This window comes from Eptatretus burgeri, chromosome 16, assembly GCF_056783735.1.
Source record: "Eptatretus burgeri isolate ZD-2024b chromosome 16, Ebu_testis_v1, whole genome shotgun sequence".
NCBI lineage: Eukaryota > Metazoa > Chordata > Myxini > Myxiniformes > Myxinidae > Eptatretus > Eptatretus burgeri.
Window position 1 is genome coordinate 16,073,028 of NC_140976.1, and position 22,605 is coordinate 16,095,632.

Sequence of the window (22,605 nt, forward strand, 5' to 3'; positions counted from 1 at the left end):
ATTTGGCTTCTGCTCCATTTGCAGTAAAAGAAGCTTTCACGTGTTTGATTTGTACGAGAGAATGCTCTTGTCTATTTTGAGGGAAATGTACCGTGCTCAAATGCCCACTTGTCTTGTAATGTGGAGTTTTGCCACAGGGCCCATGACAAGCAATTGCTTATCCAGGCTGCCAGAGTTGAACTGCAAGGAGGCTTTGTGATCGCATGATGACTATTAACCCTTGTTTGTGCAGGATAAATGTAATTGGTCTCCTTTTTGCTACGTTTTTGATGCAGAGACAACTACAGCGACCTCAGCGACGGGAGTTCCTCGGAAGGTTCTGAAGAGATCGAATCATCTCTGATGATTGTGAAGCCGGCTATTTTGCAAAGGAATTGCGCCAACAAGGTATGGACTTATCTGCCCGTCTTGCCATAGGTGATGAGAAATGTATTGCTCCTTGAGGAATTGCTTGAAAACTGCTGCAAATGTTTCATCTGTTGAAGCAAATTCCTGTTTTCATTTTACTCTGCTGTTTAACAAAAATAAATCGGATTCTGTCCATCTCCCACTCAGGAACAATGATGACGAACCACTTTACCTGCGACATTTGACTACCAGTGTACACATTTGCTGTCTCCAGGTAACTCACTCCTTATTCTGGCAAGCTTTGTCACCTCGGGATGCATGCTGTCCCCACCCCTTGCTCCAAGTCACCAACCCATTTGGTTCCTCTCCTAAAAACGGACAGCCTGTATTTCCATCACTTCCTATTGCAGACCTGCACCGTTTGATTTGCCAAATAGCTATGAACCGAAGCTTAAACGATCTGCATTTTGGAGCTTCCTCGCCATCACAAAAATTTCCTCCAATTTCTCAAGTTCTGATAGAAATCTTGAGAATTCCGTCAGAGATCGAGATGTACTGTAATTGCAATGGCAGCATGAAACGTTTTTTGTTTTTTATTTAAGTATTGCTCAACGTTTTGTCATTGCTTCCACTGATGTTATTTCGGAAACGCATGTCTTCATGTTGATGTATTTACAATCTTTACGTCGGTGAAGGAACGAACGTGCAGACGATCCTGTTGCTCAAACTGTTTGTACATTTCTTCTGTGTATTGTTCTCCACCTTGCTGACAATTTTCTAATGTTGTTGTTAGTGTAATTATAATAATTTGTTCCGAAACAATGAAACAAGCTCGTTCTCAAAACTCAGTTATTTGATCGGCACTATATCTGTGGCCGTTTAAGTGATTTATTTACCAAATGCCAGCTGTTGTATTCATGTTTTTTAATTATTGTTGATATATATATATATATATATATATATATATATATATATATATATATATATATATATATATATATATATATATATATATATATATATATATATATATATATATATATATATATATATATATATAGAATTTTTTTTTTTAAGGCTCTTCTGGCTGAACAATTGCATCGGCTTCACCTGTTAGGTATGAGTTTTGCAGAGCTACAGCTCATTACATCTCTGTTGGATTGCACTGCAGCCAATACTGGGAAGAGAATTAAATTCTTAATTTTATCGACCAGTTCACCATGGAGAGGAAACATCTAGCCTATGCAATTGTTTAGCCAGAAGAGCCTTTTTGAAATTTAAAAATTTTCCTGGCTCTTCCCAGAACTGTTTTGCGTATGACCCACAGATTAATGCGTAGCGGGCATTCCCTGTTCATCAGGATGCATGTAGCAAAAGCCGATGTAGAATTTACTTCCTGGTACTCACTACAGTAATGGGGTCTGATCTTGTGTATATATATATATATATATATATATATATATATATATATATATATATATATATATATATATATATATATATATATATATATATATATATATATATATATCCTGTACACACACACACACATGCACACATTACCTCAAATCCAAAGCTACATTTTTGTTCAACATGTGAAAATGGAATGGCATTGGGATGATAAGCACTTGATTGATGCACTGGCAACTGTTATAAAAGATTGAGGACGTTATTGTCAAAGTCCCCTTTGCACTCCGTGCTGCAAGGCCACCATCTCTCCACCGACGCTCATGGCGCTGCTTTCTGTGCGTCGGGAAGAGCGTACACAGCGTGGCGTGCGCTCTATCTGCCGGCCAATCGGTCGCTGGCGACAGCACAGCTGCTGAGCGACAGATGTTCGAAAGGCGCTGCTAATGGCATAGAGTGCCAGGGGGTTGACGCAGGCCTGGCAGAAGCAAAGGACCCGAGCAAATATGACGAAGACGAGGTGGGTATTGGATGTGTCCGGTGACTTGGTATTGCGGAAGGAGCGGTACAGGTACAGTGTGTGATTGGGCAGCAGGCACGTGGCAAACAGCAATACGAACACCAGCACTGTCTTTGCAAGTCGCTTGCGACTCTCTACCTGCTGCAGACACACAGTGGGTTTTTAATTATGAATCAAGACAGAAACAGCTATACATGAAGAGTTGTATGTTGCAATGAATTTTAATGTTGAGCGATCATGTGAAGAGGTTCAGGTTATAAACTCACCACTCTTACCCGCAAGGACAGGTTTGCGATTTGGAATTTTGCATTACATGAAATTGCAACAACACCTTTGCACATAGCTTGAATCAATAAAGTTGGTCTTCTCTGCTTCCATTTTTTATGTGTCCTTCCCAAACTAATTGATGTAAACTGGCTCAATATAAATGAGTTCCCTTCTGAGGAACTTAAATGCATGAGTTGGCCAGTCGGCCTATCAAATCTGTGCAATAGTTGTTTGTCTGCCTTCTATCCTTTTTGTATGATATATATATATATATATATATATATATATATATATATATATATATATATATATATATATATATATATATATATATATATATATATATATATATATATATATATATATACTTTTTTTGGTTAAAAAGCTGCGTATCAAGGAAGCAAAACCTACCAATTTGTCTTGCATCTGACTTTGTCAGTATTCGAGTGGATTCTCTAACCATTACACCACTGGGGCTGGTTCAAACACAGCCATGTAAAGGTGATTACAAACACTCCCTGATTATTGTTTCCATGGCCAATTAACACGGAGAGTTGTTCCATGTGAAGGACCTACAAGATCAGAACTTGAAACTCGGGATAGGTATGATTGATTAATTATAGTTATCATCCCATGACTGTGTAAGCTGATGTCATTGGTTATTTGACCAATGTTCCCAGTTTATTTAGTTTCCATCACCACAGTTCCCTGGTTTATTTTGAATATCTACTTGTGGCTGGAGCATAGCAATGCAAGTCTAAGATATGAAAAATGGAAGAGGGTAGTAGAGGAAAAATGGGGCTTCTGAGGCAGCCATTCAACTGAATAGGGGAAAAGGGAAAAACTTTCTAACTTTAGCCCCAAAAGTCTAAAATAAGAGACCTGATTTTCTCCCCCTTCCATACAAGCAAATGTAAAATTGAGACTTGCTGATTAAAGCACTTCTTTCCTTTTATATTTTCATTCCACTCAAAGAGCGAACCAATGAATATTTGTCCATGTTCTACTTTCGGGAATAACTTCATTTTCTTATTACATTCATCACCATCGAGTATATTCACAAAGATTACTTTGGAACTTAGTTCTTGGTTTCAGTCTCTTTGTTGAGCAGAGATGAAATGATAAACTTCTCTTAATGCTCTTATTTGACCACCTCCGAAGCCACATATCGTTTTGAGATTGTGGTAAATTGTTTTTCCATTGTTCAATTGATAACCATCAAAGTTTTCAGTCCATTCAAGGATATTAATTTTTTTCTTTACATCCTCCAACTTATTTGTAATTAAATTTATGCGCTTATTTGTTTTATCTACTTTTACCCCGGTTATTTCTTCAATAAGACTTATCTGATATTTCTCACATTCTTTATGTTTTCCATTTAAATACCAAGGCTGATTACATCTCCACTCTTTGGTTTGGTTATTGCTTGGTTCTATAATTTATAAATCAGTAAAAAGATGCCCCTGAACACTTATACTTATAACCATAAGGGATACTCTATTCCATTCTCTAAAATATATATTTTATCATCAAAAGCTCCTAATGCTTTCTTATTTATCTCTTCTGTATATAATTGATGTTTATAACTTCTTATTGTATTCATTTTTCTGTACTCTTCCTTCTTTAAGGTTAAACAGTTGTAATAATGTTTAAAGTTTATTGTTTCCTTGATTATATTTTTCTTTATTCCATTTAGCTTCTTATCACACATTTCAATGTTATTATTATCAATATATGTAAAAGTATAAGACTTTGATCTCAATCCTTTAAATTCACTCATGACCTTCCCACCCAATTGGTTCACGAAAAAATATTTTCACTAAAAATATAAGTGACCACTATATTCATTATTGTTGTGTGTCTGTCTGTCTGTCTGTCTGTCTGTCCTGAGCATAGCTCCGTGGGTTTTGATCCGATCCTGATTAAATTTTGGTGGGAGGTTTATATCATGATCTAGTTGTGTTTTTGTGAAAATGGGCGTGGTCCGCCCATTATGGGCGGAGCCACGCCCAAAAAATGTGTTTTTAAGGGGTAGCCGATTTCAATTTGCATCTTCTCCTCGGGGTTTTATCGAATCTGACAGGTTTCGGTATTTGGTTAGCCCAATGGCACCTGCATAGCCCACGGAGCTCGATTTTTCATTTTCGTCCCAAGGTCAAGGTCACAAGGTCACGAACTTAGAAAATTGCAATTTTGACAAATAAATTCTTCTCCGAGGGGTTTGTCAAATCTGGCAGGGGTCTTCGGTATTTGTTTAGCCCAATGGCACCTGCATAGCCCCACAGAGCTCGATTTTTTTTTTCATTTTCGTCACAAGGTCACGAACTTAGAAAATTTCGAATTGTGTTTTTAGGGGGTAGCCGATTTCAATTTGCATCTTCTCCCAGGGGGTTTGTCGAATCTGGCAGGGGTTTCAGTATTTGGTAAGCCCAATGGCACCTGCATAGCCCCACAGAGCTCAATTTTTCATTTTCGTCCCAAGGTCAAGGTCACAAGGTCACGAACTTAGAAAATTGAGATTTTGACATAAAGATCCATCTTCTCCGAGGGGTTTTGTCGAATCTGGCAGGGGTTTCGGTATTTGGTTAGCCCAATGGCACCTGCATAGCCCCACGGAGCTCGATTTTTTTTCATTTTCGTCCCGAGGTCAAGGTCACAAGGTCATGAACTTCGAAAATTTTGACATAAAAATCAGACGACCGCCCAAACTTTGAGAGCTAGGATGACAATATTTTTTATGCACAATCTTGAGGTCATTCCCCACCTACAGTCTTGAAACCATTTTGCTCTATCTCGAACACCTTTCCCGTGGCGCCCCCTTCAAGTTTGTTTTTACGCTGATTTCATCAAAGTATGGATAATCCGAGGAGTGTGAAATGCCATATAGCCTATATGACGTTATACTGTTCCTGAAATGTTCCAGAGGAAGTTTTGCACCAAAGGTCATAATCCTTGAGCTTTGACCTTTAAAGGTCAAATTTTCAAAGCTGTGGGAATCGAACCTGGTTTTCGACCTTCTTCGACGAACTAACTCCATTAAGCTATAGCACGTATCCTGCTTCCTTATTTTAATGTCCACAACATTGTTTTGGGACCTTTAAAGGTTATGCAAAGGTCAAATTTTTAAAGTTGTTGAACGAAACCGGGTTTTCGACATTTTGCAGCTACTAACCTGTCACTCGTACCACATCATGTTGATCATTTTTATAACTTGGTCAAACATTATCACATTTCTCTTCCTTGACTTCTGAAACAATCTACATTGTCAAATACCGCTTGTGAACCATCGTCGTCTTCAGACTTGTTCATCTTTAAACTTACCAATAACCTTTTTATTCTTTGATGAAAACACATCACCTGACATTACTTGTTTTATATATATATATAAATATTCATTGTGTCCAATGAATATTTATTCATTGTATTTATTCATTGCACCACCGATTCATTGTGTCCAATGTGTAGAATGTACATTCTATAGGAAGATGCAATCGGTGAACTGTCACTACTTAAAACAAGTGTTTTTTTTTCAGTTCAAGCCTTTCATTATTGATAATATCAGTGACTGCTGAGGAGACTCAGATGTGAATAAATTACACAAGGCTTCTACTTCCAAGACTCAATTTCCCATCAAAGACTGCGAGAGAGATTCACGAGCTTCAACATTTGTCTCATACCAGATCATTGGTCCAGCTCAGAAACGACCAAGTAATTGGATTTCAGCTCTCAAAAATGACAGTTTCAAGAAGCCATTGATTGAGTTCCTTGTGAACAGGTGGGAGGATGATGGATTAGCTGACGTGTTTCAGCAAAAAAAACTCTATGCTAATTCTGGTGAAGTATGCTACAGCTAAAGAGTGGTCGATGGCGGAGTAGTGAAGCAGGTAGAAGCTACACTGGGCAACAATCATGAAGAAGCTGACAGTCGGATGTTTTACCTTCTTGCAAACATACCAATTCCAAACAACGTCGTCGTTCGTACATCTGACACTGACTGCCTTATTATTGCACTGTTGCTTCCAATTATTTGCTCAGTCATTGAAGATATGGATAGAAACAGAATTGCTAACCAACAATACTCAAAGATACATCAGTATAAATCGGATGCAAGCAGCACTCGGCGAGACGTTATGCAACTCTCTCCCAGCATATCACGCTTTCACAGGTTGTGATGATACGTCCTCATTCAACAGAAAAGGCAAAATGAGGCCATTGAAGCTACTGCAGAAAAACCATGATGCACAGGCAGCTTTCAGTCAGCTTGCACATGAAACAGAAGTCAGCGAGGATGTGAAACAGAAGTCAGCGAGGACACAGTTATTAACATAGAAAAGTTTGTTTGCGAGATGCAAAGCAAAAAGACGATATCATCGGTTGATGACGTCCGTCTGCAGATATTTTTGGACAAATACAAACCAAAGAAAGGAGAGAAAAGATTCTCATGTGTAAATAAGCTTGATGGCAGTGCTCTGCCGCCATGCTCACGAGTACTACTGCAGAAGATAAAGCGTACTCATCTCGTTGCGAGGTGGTGGCTATATTCTACACAATGCAACCAATCGGCATTATCACCACTAGATTTTGGCTGTAAACAGGAGGATGGATGTTACCGATTGCAATGGTTTGATGGTGATATTTCTCCAAAATCCTAAGACGTTGTTTGCAGCGAAGATGACATCTTCGGGGAAAGTAATGGAGGAGGTAAGGAACAATGTCTGTCCATCACAGTTCGTTTCTAATCATGCATTTAAGAAAATGGTTGACAGAAATAGGTAAATTTGGCTTTTCCCCAAAACATGAAAGCTTTTTTGGGCATAAAATACTTATTTTGTTACAGCAGGGAACGTGGATGACTGAAAACGAAGAAAGTGACAGCGATGGTGGAAGCAGCGACAGTGAAAGCTGTGACGACGATGTGGAACCTCCTCGTAAATAAATGTAACCTCGTAAATAAAAAGTAAATAAATTTAGTCATTTTTTATTCGTAATCTACCATCATACGTGTTTATTTTGGCAAAGTTCAGTCCATGTAATTTATGAGGAAGATGAACCCACAAGGGGGTACTTTGTGGGGGTCTGACCACCTTCCCGCCTCTGAAATTTGTTCAGTTTTATTATTTTTGTGATATAATATCATACTTCTTTGTTTTGACAAAAAATGGTCCATGGACCTCGTGGGGGTAAATTACCACCCCAAAGGGGATTATTCTGAGGTGTACCAATTTGGGGGATCTGCCCACACCTTTCCCCTTGAAAATTTAGTCAGTTTTATTATTTTTGTGATCTCCCATCTTACGTCTTTACTTTGACAAAGTTTAGTCCATGTAACTTATGAGGTAAATCAAAACCCGAAAAGGGATACTTTGGGGGGGTCTGACCAAACTTCCCCCCCCCTGAAATTTGGTCAGTTTTATTATTTAAGTAATCTACCATCATAATACTTTGTTTTTACAAAGTTTGATCCATGTATTCGATGGGGTGAATATAACCCCCAAAGGGGGTTTTTCAAGGGGATCTTGGGTCCAGACACACCAACTGGAACGCAGCTGACAAAGTTTTTGTGAATGACTTAAGTGGCATGAGTAACTTTGAGGGGTCAAACCTTCAAGGGAAAATGGGGTCAAATCTTCCGTCACGAGCTCTCGGCCTAAAACACAGATCGAAAATACATCTCATTCACAAAAACAATTCATACATCCCCCATAACCCATATCAGATTTCTTGACACGTGCAAGTTTATGGCAGGTCCATGATCTAACTGAGCATCAAATATTAAAAACTTACCGGATCTTAAATCACATTTCTCAAATCGAGAAGAGATTGATCTCTTATCACAAAATGGAATATATCTGTATGACAACATGGATTCATTTGAGAAGTTTAAAGAAACACAACTTCCTTCAAGGGAAAGTTTCTATTGGTCTGGGAGCTCGTGACGGAAGATTTCACCCCATTTTCCCTCGAAGGTTTGACCCCTCAAAGTTACTCATGCCACTTTCGTCATTCACAAAAATTTGTCAGCTGCGTCCCAGTCAGTGGGTCTGGATTTATTTACTTTTTTACTTTTTATTTAAATTTATTTACTTTTTATTTACGAGGAGGTTACATTTATTTACGAGGAGGTTCCACATCGTCGTCACAGCTTTCACCTTCGCTGCTTCCACCATCGCTGTCACTTTTTCGTCTTCGTTTTCACAGTCATCCACGTTCCCTGCTGTAACAAAATAAGTATTTTATGCCCAAAAAAGCTTTCATGTTTTGGGGAAAAACCAAATTTACCTTTTTCTGTCAACCATTTTTTTAATGCATTATTAGAAACGAACTGTGATGGACAGACATTGTTCCTTACCTCCTCCATCACTTTCCTCGAAGATGTCATCTTCGCTGCAAACAACATCTTAGGATTATGGAGAAATATCACCATCAAACCATTGTAATCGGTAACATCCATCCTCCTGTTTCCAGCCAAAATCTAGTGGTGATAATGCCGATTGGTTGAATAGTGTAGAAGATTGCCACCACCTCGCAACGAGATGAGTACGCTTTATCTTCTGCAGTGGTACTCGTGAGCATGGCGGCACCGCGCACTGCCATCAAACTTATTTACACACGAGAATCTTTTCTCTCCTTTCTTTGGTTTGTATTTGTCCAAAAATATCTGCAGACGGACTTCATCGACCGATGATATCTTCTTTTTGCTGTACATCTCGCAAACAAACTTTTCTATGTTGACAACTGTGTCCTCGCTGACTTCTGTTTCATGTCCTCGCTGACTGAAAGCTGCCTGTGCATCGTGGTTTTTCTGCAGTAGCTTCAATGGCCTTATTTTGCCTTTTCTGTTGAATAAGGACGTGTCATCACAACCTGTGAAAGCGTGATATGCTGGGAGAGAGTTGCATAACGTCTCGCTGAGTGCTGCGTGCATCTGATTTATACTGATGTATCTTTGAGTATTGTTGGTTAGCAATCCTGCTTCTATCCATATCTTCAATGACTGATCAAATAATTGGTAGCAACCTCGTGCAATAATAAGGCAGTCAGTGTCAGATGTACGAACGACGACGTTGTTTGGAGTTGGTATGTTTGCAAGATGGTAAAACATCCGACTGTCAGCTTCTTCATGATTATTGCCCAGTGTAGCATCTACCTGCTTCACTACTCTGCCATCGACCACTCTGTAGCTGTAGCATTCATCACCAGAATTAGCATAGTTTTTTTTGCTGAAACACATCAGCTGATCCATCATCCTCCCACCTGTTCACAAGGAACTCAATCAATGACTTCTTGAATCTGGCATTTTTGAGAGCTGAAATCCAATTACTTGGTCGTTTCTGAGCTGGACCAATGATCTGGTATGAGACAGATGTTGAAGCTCGTGAATCTCTCTCGCAGTCTTTGATGGGAAATTGAGTCTTGGAAGTGGAAGCCTTGTGTAATTTATTCACGTCTGAGTCTCCTCAGCAGTCTCTGATATTATCAATTATGGAAGGCTTGAACTTTAAAAAAAACACTTGTTTTAAGTAGTGACAGTTCACCGATTGCGTCTTCCTATAGAATGCACAGATGCCAACCCTCCCGATTTCATCGAGAGGCTTCCGAAAATTCACCCAAACTCCCGCCCTTACGATCACTATCCTTATCCTCCCGAAATTTTGATATTTTTGCACTGTTCACTAATCAGAATGTACTAGTATGAGAATTGAATGAAAAGCATCGTCTGCTACGTATAGCATGTGGTAACTCCATAACGTTCGCTGCTACCATATTGTACGTAAAAAATTGCAAATTCAAATGAGGAGCAGCGAAACATTGGGTCTGGATCTCGCTTATGCGATCATGCACTGAGATTTAGTGCATGCGGTATGTGTGCAATACAGTGCATGCGGTATGCATGCGATACGCTCACTGCATGCAGCTGGGCCCCGTACCAGCCCGGCGGTCGCGACCACCGTGCGGTGTTTAACAGCCGCTAGAGTTCTACGAGTCGCGCTGCAGCTGTGGAACATCGACTTCGAAGTTACCGATGCTTCAAGCCCTCGATGTTGATTACGAATGGCAGAAAAGAAGCTTACGAAGACCAAGAAATGGTCTCAGAAGTACAAGACCGAATACAGTCTCCAATACCCGTGTATTCGAAAGTCTGAAAGAGGAATTCATCATGCGTATTGTACAGTATGCAGCGTTGATATTTCAGTTGAGCACGGAGGTCGCGATGATATTCGGAAGCACGTTGGAAGCAAACGGCACACAGACATTGCAAAGGAGAGATCTTCGAGCACGAGTACCGGTACACTTCTGAATTATTTCACCAAACAAGGGACAAGCGAGGAAGAGGATGTTACCCGAGCGGAACTTCTCTTTAGTGGATTTATTGTGGAACATAACTTGCCCATATCAGTCTCAGATCATGCTGGACCTCTATTTCAAAAGATGTTTCCAGATTCAAAAGTAGCTTCAAAGTATGGATGTGCAAGAACAAAAACTTCAGCAATAATTGGTGAGTTGTCAAATGTTACTGCTTCATCTATTGCCGATATTGCTAGACTAGCTCCATTTAGCCTAGCTACAGACGGTAGCAATGACAGTGGTGAGGCCCAGCTATATCCTGTCCTGATTTCGTACTATGACAACAGTGCTGGGATTGTGAAGCAAGGTTTGCTAAGTTTGCCTGCGTGCAAACAAGATTCCACTGGAGAAAACATTTTCAAACTGCTTGATCATGAGTTCAGTGACAGGAAAATTCCGTGGGGAAATTGTGTTTCCTTTTGTGCTGATAATGCCTCTGTCATGGTGGGCAAGCACAAAGGAGTCGCTGCTTATATCCACAAACAAAATCCAGAGTGCTACATCATGGGATGCCCTTGCCATATGATGCACAATACGGCCAAGAAGGCGGCTCAGGCCTTACCCATTGAATTAGATGACTTTCTCATCGATATTTACTACTACTTGGACAAAAGTAGTAAACGCGTCAAAGGAGTGAAAGCACTGCAAGAACTCTGTGATGCCCCGACACACAAGATTCTGAAGCATGTCGCAACAAGGTGGCTGTCCCTTGGTCAGTGCCTAGACAGGCTGATTGAACAGTGGGAGCCACTTCGCCTCTTCTTCAAAGAAGAAGTACGAAGAAAAATGCAACCAACTGTAGCCAAGACTCTAACAACGAGCAAGAAGGACGGCACTGTATCTACTGCCAGTACTGGCACTGCAGGATCAAGCACTAGTGGAGCAGCATTCACCACTACCACTGCAGTATCTGCTGCGAAGAAGACAGCAGGGGCAGCACCAAAACCAATGCTGAGAGCAGGTAGCATCACCGGCCCTTCATCACGTTCATCGACAAAGCAGATCCCTTCAGAGTCGAGAAAGACTGTGATAGTCCCATCTACAGGCAAAGAAGGACCCAAGTTAAGTTCTGCTTTTGCCAAATCACTTGATAGAAGCTCAGCAAAACCTTCGAATCAGAGGTCTTCTTCCTTGGCTGCACCTACCTCAAGCTCTCTCCTCAAATGTAAAATTGGATCTGGTACTACGAGTCTGACCTCTTCTGCTGGCAGTAAACGCAAGTGTGATCGCCCTGCGGCTAAGTGTACTACGAGTTCTACAACTAAAAGCGCATCTTCCTCAAACACTGTGCAGGAATCTAGAGAAAAACGTGTCAACAGGATGTTCTTGTCTCCACAAACAAAACTCTATTGTTTCTTCCTTCGATATGCTAACAAGCTTTTTGAGAAGGGGAATCTTCTGCTCCAAAGAGACGAACCCTGTATTCATCTCCTGCACGGAGAATTGAATGGTCTTCTGAAAGATATCTTCGTACGGTTTTTGAAACCATCGGTGTCATCGGTTGCTCTGGTAAATGTACCCTTCTCTGACAGAAATCATCAGAAGAATGATGAGGACCTCATGATTGGGAACGATGCCAAACTGTATATAGGGGAACAAAGGAGTCTCAAGAAATCCACCTTCACTCTGAGTGAGTCAGACATCCAAGGTTTCTTCAGTGCAGTTCGCTCATATTAGGCCAAAAAAAAAAAAATGTTGCATTGGCGTAACGGCTCACTGAAAAATAGGGTAGGTCGGTCGGGATCTTTTTTTTTTATTTTATTTTTTTCCTAATAAATTTAATAAATCCCTCCCAAAATCTCCCCCGGCTCGAGTACCACCCTTTTTGTCGGCGGGTTCTGTCCGAAACACTTCCGGGTTTTTGCGATCGCGATCGCAATCAACAAGATACTTGAAATCGATAGCAAAAAAACGTAGGGTCGGCGGAATTTTTAGGGTCGGGCGGGTTACGCCAATGCAACATTTTTTTTTTTTTTTGGCCTTATGTGAAAGCCTGCAATTACATCTTCAAAACCTGGCCGCTAGATGATGAATTAGCCAAGCATGCTCAGGTGCTGGATGTTAAGCTACACCAAGAAGTGGGGTTTGACTGTGTAGAGTTTTTCATCAAGAAATTCCCCTGTCTGTTCAGTGGCGGTGATAGTGACATAGACAGTCTTGAGAGTGAATTCGCTCACTACCAGGCAGACGCCTCCATAGCTACAATTGCTACTGAGACAGTGAGAGTGGATGAGCAGTGGCATCGGATTTCACAGCTCACAGATCCCTGCACTGGTGCCAAGAAGTATCCTAATTTGAGCAAAGTGATGAAGGGAATCTTGGTCATTCCTCATTCGAACGCATCATGTGAGCGGGCACTCGGTCTTGTACGGAAGAATCATACTGAATTTCGTCCCAATTTGAGTGTCAAAACCCTGGAAGCTCTCTTAATTGAAAAACTAGCTCATAGCACCCCTTGCTACCAGAGAGAATACAGCAAAGACATAATCAGAAGGGCTAAAAGAGCCACACAGCTGTCACTCAGCAAAGCTGCCATGGAAAAAGCAAGCAGCAGTAGTACCAGCCAGTAAGGTAAGAAAAATATTGCTTCTTTTGTGCTTTTTGTTAATCTTTGATTGTCCCCTAACTTACTAATATTAACATACATGTAACATTAAAAAGTGCACAATTTTCCCCTTTTTTTGTTCAAAAAGTGGGAATTCTTAACATGTTAAATGCTCCAAAATAGGGCTCAGAGGGCACTAGAGAGCATCTAGAACCCCAGAGCTTCCAGGGCCCTAAGGCGGGCCCTGGGCCCCGCCGCAAGGGTCGAGCGCTCCGCGCTCGAGATGTGCGCTTCGCGCACATTATTTGGTGTCGGTTGCAAATCCTCCCTAATTCTGATTTCCAAAAGTTGGCATCTCTGAGAATGTACATTCTTCACATTGGACACAATGAATCGGTAGTGCGGAATACAACGTCCATAGGACAAATCTAGTGACAAATCGATGATCAAATGACAACAAATTCTCACCTGACAGTCTACTTTTGACGGGGGAGTTGCAGTTAGAAAACGCGGAAATCCCACTTCAATAACGCTGTTGACAAACTTCGGAAATACCGTAATCCAGGAGTTGATGGAATCTTATGCTGGTGCGTGCAGGCGGATACCCTGAACGCTCTCATTTCAGATTCGCCAGGTGCACAGTATATCTAAATAAGACCATGCATTTAAAAAAGCAGAACTGTAAAAACGAGAATCCTGATGCCGAGGGAATTTCATAAGTATAGTAGGAGCATTCTGTTTCGCCGAACACCTGATACGAGAACGTAAAAATACTGGAAGTGTCTGACAACGAAACCACGTATATTGTTTCAGGGGTCTGACCACACCTTCCCCTCCTCTGAAATTTGGTCAATTTTATTATTTTTGTGATTTACTAAAAATTGGTCCATGGAGCTTGTGGGGTATATTACTACGCAAAGGGGATTATTGTGAAGGGTACCAATTTGGTGGGATCTGACCACACTTTTCCCCTTGAAAATTTAGTCAGTCTTATTATTTTGTGATCTACCGTCTTACATCTTTATTTTGACAAAGTTTAGTCCATGTAACTTATGGGGTAAAAGAAAACCCTAAAAGGGGTACTTTGTGGGGGTCTGACTACACCTTCCCCTCCTCTGATATTTGTTCAGTTTTATTATTTTTGTGATGTAATATCATACTTCTTTGTTTTGACAAAAAATGGTCCATGGATCTCGTGGGGTAAATTACCACCCCAAAGTGGATTATTCTGATGGGTACCAATTTGGGGGGATCTGACCACACCTTTCCCCTTGAAAATTCAGTCAGTTTTATTAATTTTGTGATCTTCCATCTTACGTCTTTACTTTGACAAAGTTTAGTCCATGTAACTTATAAGGTAAATCAAAACCTGAAAAGGGGTACTTTGGGGGGGTCTGACCAAACTTCCCCCCCCCTGAAATTTGGTCAATTTTATTATTTATGTAATCTACCATCATAATACTTTGTTTTTGCAAAGTTTGATCCATGTATTCGATGGGGTGAATATAACCCCCAAAGGGGTTTTTTCAAGGGGGTCTTGGGTCCAGACACACCGACTGGAACGCAGCTGACAAAGTTTTTGTGAATGACTTAAGTGGCATGAGTAACTTAGAGGGGTCAAACCTTCTTGGGAAAATGTGGTGAAATCTTCCGTCACGAGCTCTCGGTCTATATATTAAACTTCTCCCAAACCTTTTTAGCTTGTGTATAATCTCTATTGGAAATATGAGTTTGATTCAACTTGCCATAGAAACTTTCCCTCGAAGGAAGTTGTGTTTCTTTAAACTTCTCAAATGAATCCATGCACTCATACGGATATACAGTAAGTCCTCGCTAACCGGAAGTTCGCATATCGTAGTTTCGATTTTTCGTAATTTAGTTTTAATGACCAATTTTTCAATTATCGTAAACATTTTATGCCTATCGTAATGTCATTGCAAGGAAAAACGCAAAAAAAAGTTTCAAACTGCCTGCAAAAAACAACAATCACACAGGATGCGCATAAACATACTTTCACTTTACTGCGCATGTACTGTATGCTGTACTGTACGTATTCTCTTCACGCTCGCCTGCATACCTTCCAGTATGAATCCCAAGCGACCCACAAGTCTTTAGCCGAGCACACCTCGTTTCAAGCGACAACGAAAGGCTGTCACATTGAAGGTGAAATTGGATATAATTAAAAGACATGAACGAGGTGAAGGGACAACGGAAATCGGCCGCGCGCAGCAATCGCTGCATCGACTGTACATTCGATCGTTCAAAGTTCGGCAAAGATTAAGAAAATATCACAGATTGCGACCAGTTCGAGTGCAACGACACTAACGAGAATGAGAGATGGTGCCATGCACAACATGAAGCGTTTATTATGTGTGTGGATAGAAGATCAAACTAAACGTCGCATGCCTTTATCTCTTGCTGTGATACAAGAAAAAGCGCGTCGTTTGTTAGGGCATTGACCCACGATTACGTGATCAATTACTTCTCCGATCATGTTGAGAAGTATCTCCAAGGAGAACAACATTGACAACAAATCTTTGCTGCTTGTAGACAATGCTCCTGCCCATCCTCAGCAAATGGAAGACTGGTGTGAAAACGTGCAGGTAGTATTTTTACCACCAAATACTACCTCACTTTTACAGCCTATGGATCAGTGAGTTATTGCTGCTTTTAAAGCCTATTATGTTAAGCATACCATGCTGCAGCTTATCAAAAAAACTGATAAGGACAAGCTATCAATCAAGGAGTTTTGGTGAACATACAACATAAAAATGGCTTTGGAAAACATTGAGGATTCATGGGCGGAGGCGAGTGCCTCCACAATGAACGCTGTGTGAAAGAAAGTGTGGCCCGAGTGTGTCCACAATTTCACGGGGTTTGCTGATGTTCCGTTGATTACAAGTCAAATTGTAGACCTGGCGCAGGAGGTTGGTTTGAAGAGGTTGACGAAGAGGACGTGGATGACTTACTGGAGTCTCATGCAGAACCCTTAAGCAATGAAGATCTTATGGAGTTGGAACAGCAGTGGGCTCTTGAGAAAGAAGAAGATGCTGTGACACCTTCATCCGAGCATCTCACCATGAAAAACCTCAGCCAAATCCTCAGCTCGTTTGAAAGTGCCACAGAATTTGTTATCGAGCAAGATCCAAATCTTGAAAGGAGCACTGATTTTAGCTGTGTTGTTTATGATGCCCTTTGTTACTACAAGGAACGTTATGCAGCAAAGAAAAAGAAAGCCATCCAGCCCACTCTCCATGCATTTTTCAAGCCAAAAGATGCAGCACCAACTCCATCCACCATCCAGGATGCTCCTTCAACCAGCTGCCAAGAGACCGTTCCTGCTGGTGAAGAAAGTGACAGCACAGTGTCAAGTGAAGAGGGGGACGATTCTGCCACTCCGCAAGTGTGACTTGTCCACCGCAATCAACTCCGTTCCTCCAGCCTCGGGGTAAGTCTCCACGACTCGAGGAGTGTGTTTTGTTTATTTGTGTTTATGTCCAAAAAATTCCGAGCCAAAAACACATCCCCCCTTTAACACATTGGTTTCTATGGGAAAATATGTTTTGTTTAACACAGTTTCGCTTATCATAAGGTTTTCCAGTAACGCAACCCTTGCGAAAAGCGAGGACTTACTGTATTCCCTTTTGTGATAAGAGATCAATCTCTTCTTGATTTGAGAAATGTGATTTGAGATTCGGTAAGTTTTTAATATTTGATGCTAAGTTAGATAATGGACTTTGCATAAACTTGTATGTGTCAAGAAATCTGATATGGGTTATGGTGGATGTATGAATTGTTTTTGTGAATGAGATGTATTTTTGATCTGTGTTGGGAATGGCAGAAATATCTTCAGATGTCTTTGAAAGTTCATTTATAAATAGATGTGTGTCATAGTGAGCATTGTTGTGAAGAAAGACAGGAATAAAGTTTGGGGGTTTGTAATTAAGATTACAATGGGAATGAGCTGGACCTCTATATTTACCAGTAAGATGAAAGTGATCCCTAACCTTGACCTCTCCCTCAATTTTCTCCTCACAAATATGACAGATACTGTTCTTTCAAAATTCCTTTTTCTCTCCCTTTGTTAATGACATTGGTTTATAGGTTTTAACCATTATTTCTCTTCATCTTATACAGTCTTTTTCCAATCGTCTTACAAACACCTCTGAGGCATCTTCTCCTCTATGACGTTCTAACTTGTTGTATTCATCACCAACAGATGATTTGATATAACAGAAACCACAAGGAGTATGTTTTTGATATTTATTTGTGTATGATTTATTTGGATTTGGAGAAACGGTATCTATCTTTTCAAGGATACTTTCAAAATCAGCATATATCACAAACAGATGTTTTATAGATTTGTTAAAATCTTTGAATGATATGTTTGAACCTGCTTTTGGTAAATTGATTACGGTTGATTTATAATTACTACAGTATTTCGAATGTTGATTTAATCGTTCTTTTGTATGAAAGCAGTTGAGACATCTCTTGCAAGGATACGTTTTACATTTTCTCTTGCATAGTTGTGATTTGGTTAATCTTGATAATTTTTTGATGAAAGCATAATGTGATTTTTTTTTCCTTTGAAGTAAAGTAGAGAAGGTCAATGTGTGTTTCATCATTTTTATAGTTTGAAATTTTTAATATCTGAACTTTGTTTGTATCCGTTAATCCATATACATTAACAGATAGATTATTCATTTTCTCAAATTTAGGAATATCTCTCAATGACATTGGAAACTTTAAATCTTTAACATTTAATGTATTCTCGTATTTCTTATAATGTTCAACCCTTTCAGGATTCCATTGTGGAGGATGTAAGTGAGCAAGAACAGACCACAGAAAACATTTATCTTGCCAAAACGAAGTTTTTGCAAGATATGTTAGTCAGCTTGTATGTTTTTTTTTTATTTTTTTATTTTTTTGTTTGTCTGCAATCACGTATAAAAAATTCTGCAGAGCACAGTTATCATTGGAAATTTTTGTAACTTCGCATATCAGAGGCCTATAGAGGTCCCTTTCAGTGCACAAAATTTTGAAGGTCAAGGTCAAAGGTCAAGGTCACTTTGTCGCAAATCAGGGGAGTCGACGAAACCATTATTTTTTGAGTAATTTTGATCGGATCGTCTTCAAACTTCATGGGAATATAGTTCATGGTCTGGCGCTCAGCTGATTAATTTTTGGTGGCGATTGGCCTTGACCTTCATGGTTAGCACCAAAGGTCAAACATATTTGACCCCAAGGTCAAATTTTCAAGTTTTAGGAACCATATCGTGTAGTACCTCAAATTGAACACCTCGATGAGTGCTTTCTAGATATGTCAAGCTTGAGACATTATGACGTCATTTGGTGACGTTATGAGGCAAAAGCATATTTTTCATGGTTACTCTGTAGAACGATTCTCATCGGAATCTCTCGTAGGCAGATATTCCTCAAGGAGTCGCTCCTGGTGGACAGCAGCTCTGTTCACCTCAGTGTGACCTTAAAGAAGTCACACGTGGTCACCTTTTGGCAAGATGGTTTATGTTTTATTATCTTTTTTTTGAATATTAACAACCACTTTCTTAAGTTTTATCTCTTTTGGTAAATCAATATAAGAAGAAGCTTGAAGAGGATCTGATTTTAAGATATGTATATCTTAAAAGATTATTTTTGTAATAGTAAATCCACGACCTACTACAGTGTTCTCAACATCTTGTTCTTGTCTCTGGAGTTCATCATAAACATCACATCTTACAAAATCTTGAAATGATGAGATAAAGTGAGGTTTTGTCCTTATATAGGGAGTAGTTTCATCGCCTTCTCTTACCATATTCAATTTTACTCCCATGTAAAACTTAAACGTTTTCATTTCACTTAATGTGTTTTTAATTATAGTTTCAATACTTTGTTTAACCACATCAACAGCTTCCATGTTTGAAGATGGTCCAGGGTCTTGAAAGCGAAACAATCTTATTTTTATATTCCCTTTAAATGCCCCATCAGTGTTTTCAATGGAGAATTTAGTGGCACCTTCCCTTTCTTCATTGTTCTTGTGTTTGCGTGATTGAAGGTGTTTTTTTATTATAAAGAATATCATTATCACATCTATCGCAATGTTTTGTTTCTTGGTCAAGTGGAGATATTTGTCTGAAAAGATTGAATGTGTGTTTGTTAGTTTGAAGGTGTGTTTTTATAACATTTATATTCATGATTACAAACTTCGCAATTCGTTGTATTTGCCATATTTATATAACAAAACTTTGCTTAAAATAAAATTTTCTTGATGAAAATTTTGTTTAATTTATAGGTGAATATGTGCTTAAAACCATTTTATCCTACAACTTTTTTCACTTAATAAATACAATGTATCAAGACACAAAAGACAAGTTTCAATCAATCTCTTCATTTGTAAAAGATACTGAGAAATATGTCGAGGATATAAAATTGAATAAAGATAAATAAAACAACTATTGGATAAAAACAATTATGGTGAATAATATGAGTTCTTCAATTTCCTTCAGTGGAAGGGCTTTTAGTATATCTGGAAGAACATCAATTAAAGTATCTCTAACAAAAGTTTCTCCTCTCCTTCTGGTAATATATTCAAAACTAGAAAAAGCAATGAAACAAGAAAAAGTATCAAAAAAGAAAAACGTTATGGATGAAGCTTTAGAAAGAAAATATAACACCATCTGTAATATGCAACGAGAAATTTGTATTTTTTTCAACAACCCGAAAGATGTAAATCCTGATGAAATAAAGGATGATAATATATCAGGTGAAATGACATTTCGTTCAATAGTAGTTAAGGACCATTTTAAAATTACCTTGAATATAAAAAATGCAGTAGTTGAATCTGTTAATGAAAAAAAGTACATAGATATAGATGGTAATGTTTTTTCTACTAATTAAATATGAGTCATTATTCAACTGAAAATTTTGAAGATTATGAGAGTGATGATAGTATCTCTGTTGGAACAGAAGACAGTTATGATACTGAGAGTTTGTGTTCAAACGATAGTTATGAAAGTAGTTTTATACATGATTGTGAAAGCACCAATGAAAGTACCGAAGATGAATTTTATTTGAAGTAAAGTTTTACTTTATAAATATGAATAGTATACGAGATCTTGAGCCCCTTGAAACAATAAATATAGTAATAATTATTACTATATTTCAGTAGAGGAACATATGCGATTGAGGAATGAAGGTCAAATATTTGAGGAGGTTTCTCTTGGTACAACAAAATATTCACATTGTAAGAGTGAGTTAAAGAAACTAAAATCCGGTGGTCTTGGGATATTAGAAACAAATCCAGAAGGAATGAGACAAATTATTAAATATGTGAGTGGTAATGGGGTTAAGATTTTATCATTCGGTTTTGATGTTGAAGAAACTCAACGCAAACGTATGAAAAGCAGAGATACAAGTATTAGTGAAGAAGAAATTACATCTCGTATTAATGTTAATAAAGGGTTTGATAAAATATTTAAAGAAAAGGATTTATTTGAACACATCTACTTTAATGATGAAGAAAAGGAAAATTTCCCTGTTGCTTTTTACAACAAAGAGTATACGATCTATAAAGAGTATACGATCGAAATTCATTAAATGATATTTTCCAATAAATAAATGGATGTGAAAAAAAGAGCAAGAAGATTTCAGGAGCATCAAGAGTTGGTTTCAAAAGTTGTAAAACAACAGGAAGACATAAAGAAGAGATGCAGACAGAAACTAACAGGTGAAGAAGCATTTTAAAGAAAACAAGAGAAATTTTTTAAACCACTTTTTAAAACTTCCCAAGAAAAAATTATAGATGCTTCCACAGTTCCCACAATAGAATATACTCCTAAAAAACTTCAAATGTTAAAAGATTTCAGTCAAATGACAGAGAAAGAATTAGAGCATATAGGAGAATTCGAAGATGATGATGAAGGTTTATTTCAACAACTGAAAGAGATTAATCAACCCCCTGATTATGTTGTGAATGCTCTTCAAAACAATGAATATTCAGCAGATTCAAAAACCAAAGCAGGACTCATTCCAACAGAACAACCAGCAATATTTAATCTTGTTCAAGAAAAGGTATTGATATTTAATGATGAATTAAGGTTCTTGAGTTCTGCTCACCCCCCTGTTAAACTAACTCTGAGATTAATGTTTCTTCTGACAAAAGATGGAAAACAAGGTTCAACTGTGAGGGATGAATTAAAGTATTTTGATCAACCATTGGACATGGAAAATAAGGATGATATGGTATATATTGATCTGCTGGACTCACTTAATTATAGGGTTAGTCTATCTGGTAAAAGTAGGAAGAATGAGAAGGAGAAACACATTATTCAGGCTTTAAGTAGGCTTGGTTCAGGTGTTTGTTTTCTTCTAAATGACCCATCACAATTAGTTAATGGACTGTTATTGCTGTTTGGGAGTAAGAAGGCTGTAAATAACAATTGTTTTAATGAGGCATCAGCCATTTTAGACCAGTTGATGAACATGAAAATAATTAATAAATGTCAATACAAAGACATTTTATCCCATATTAAATAAGATGAGAAGCACAATCCTTAGTTTTAATTTCAAAACAAGCGACCACACATCTTCATTCCCATACGAATGACAACTTGATGCAACAAAAGAATATGAGGCGTCTTTATTGTCCATGGGAACTTATAATACCTTGTTTAATATCACCGAGGAAAATGACGTTTAGTTATAATCCGGGAAGTGGATACAAAACAATAAGTTTCACCCGGAGCATATGAGATTTCTCAAATATCTTCTGAAATTGCTCATCTTATGAAAGAACAGGGTGATGAACCAAAAAATATTGTTGTAGATATTCAAAAACATACTTCAAAATCAACAATTAAACTTAAAAATAACTACAAGGTTGATTTCACAATTGATAATTCATTTCGAGAGTTATTGGGTTTCTCCTCAAAAAGATTGAAACTAATGGGACGTTTTACAGTGATAATGCCATTCAAATATCCTCAGGCATAAATTCGGTATTAATTCACTGTGATTTGATTGATGGCGCTTATAATGATGGAATAAGAACAAATACAATATATTAATTCAGCGCATACTCAACCCCAATTGGTTATAAATTCAATATGGAACCCAAAAATCTGGTTTATCTACCTGCGTCAGGAAAAACCATATACAGAGTAAATTTTAGGTT

The 22,605-nt window shown here is 38.5% G+C and overlaps 1 protein-coding gene across 7 annotated transcripts in view; it reads left to right on the forward strand.

The window, feature by feature from the left end:
- Positions 1 to 22,605, forward strand: part of LOC147010601 (CTP synthase 2-like) — a 125,652-nt gene that overhangs the window by 84,241 nt on the left and 18,806 nt on the right. For 5 of the 7 annotated variants that reach the window (XM_085859242.1, XM_085859247.1, XM_085859243.1 and 2 more), the window contains 2 exons: positions 276 to 387; positions 556 to 2,646. In XM_085859242.1, the coding sequence (XP_085715368.1) occupies positions 276 to 387; positions 556 to 564 (121 nt within the window). In that variant the 3' untranslated portion in view covers positions 565 to 2,646. Of the gene's footprint in view, positions 1 to 275; positions 388 to 555; positions 2,647 to 18,235; positions 19,498 to 22,605 lie in introns of those variants that run through there. The other 2 variants (XR_015052293.1, XR_015052292.1) reach the window with 2 other exon arrangements.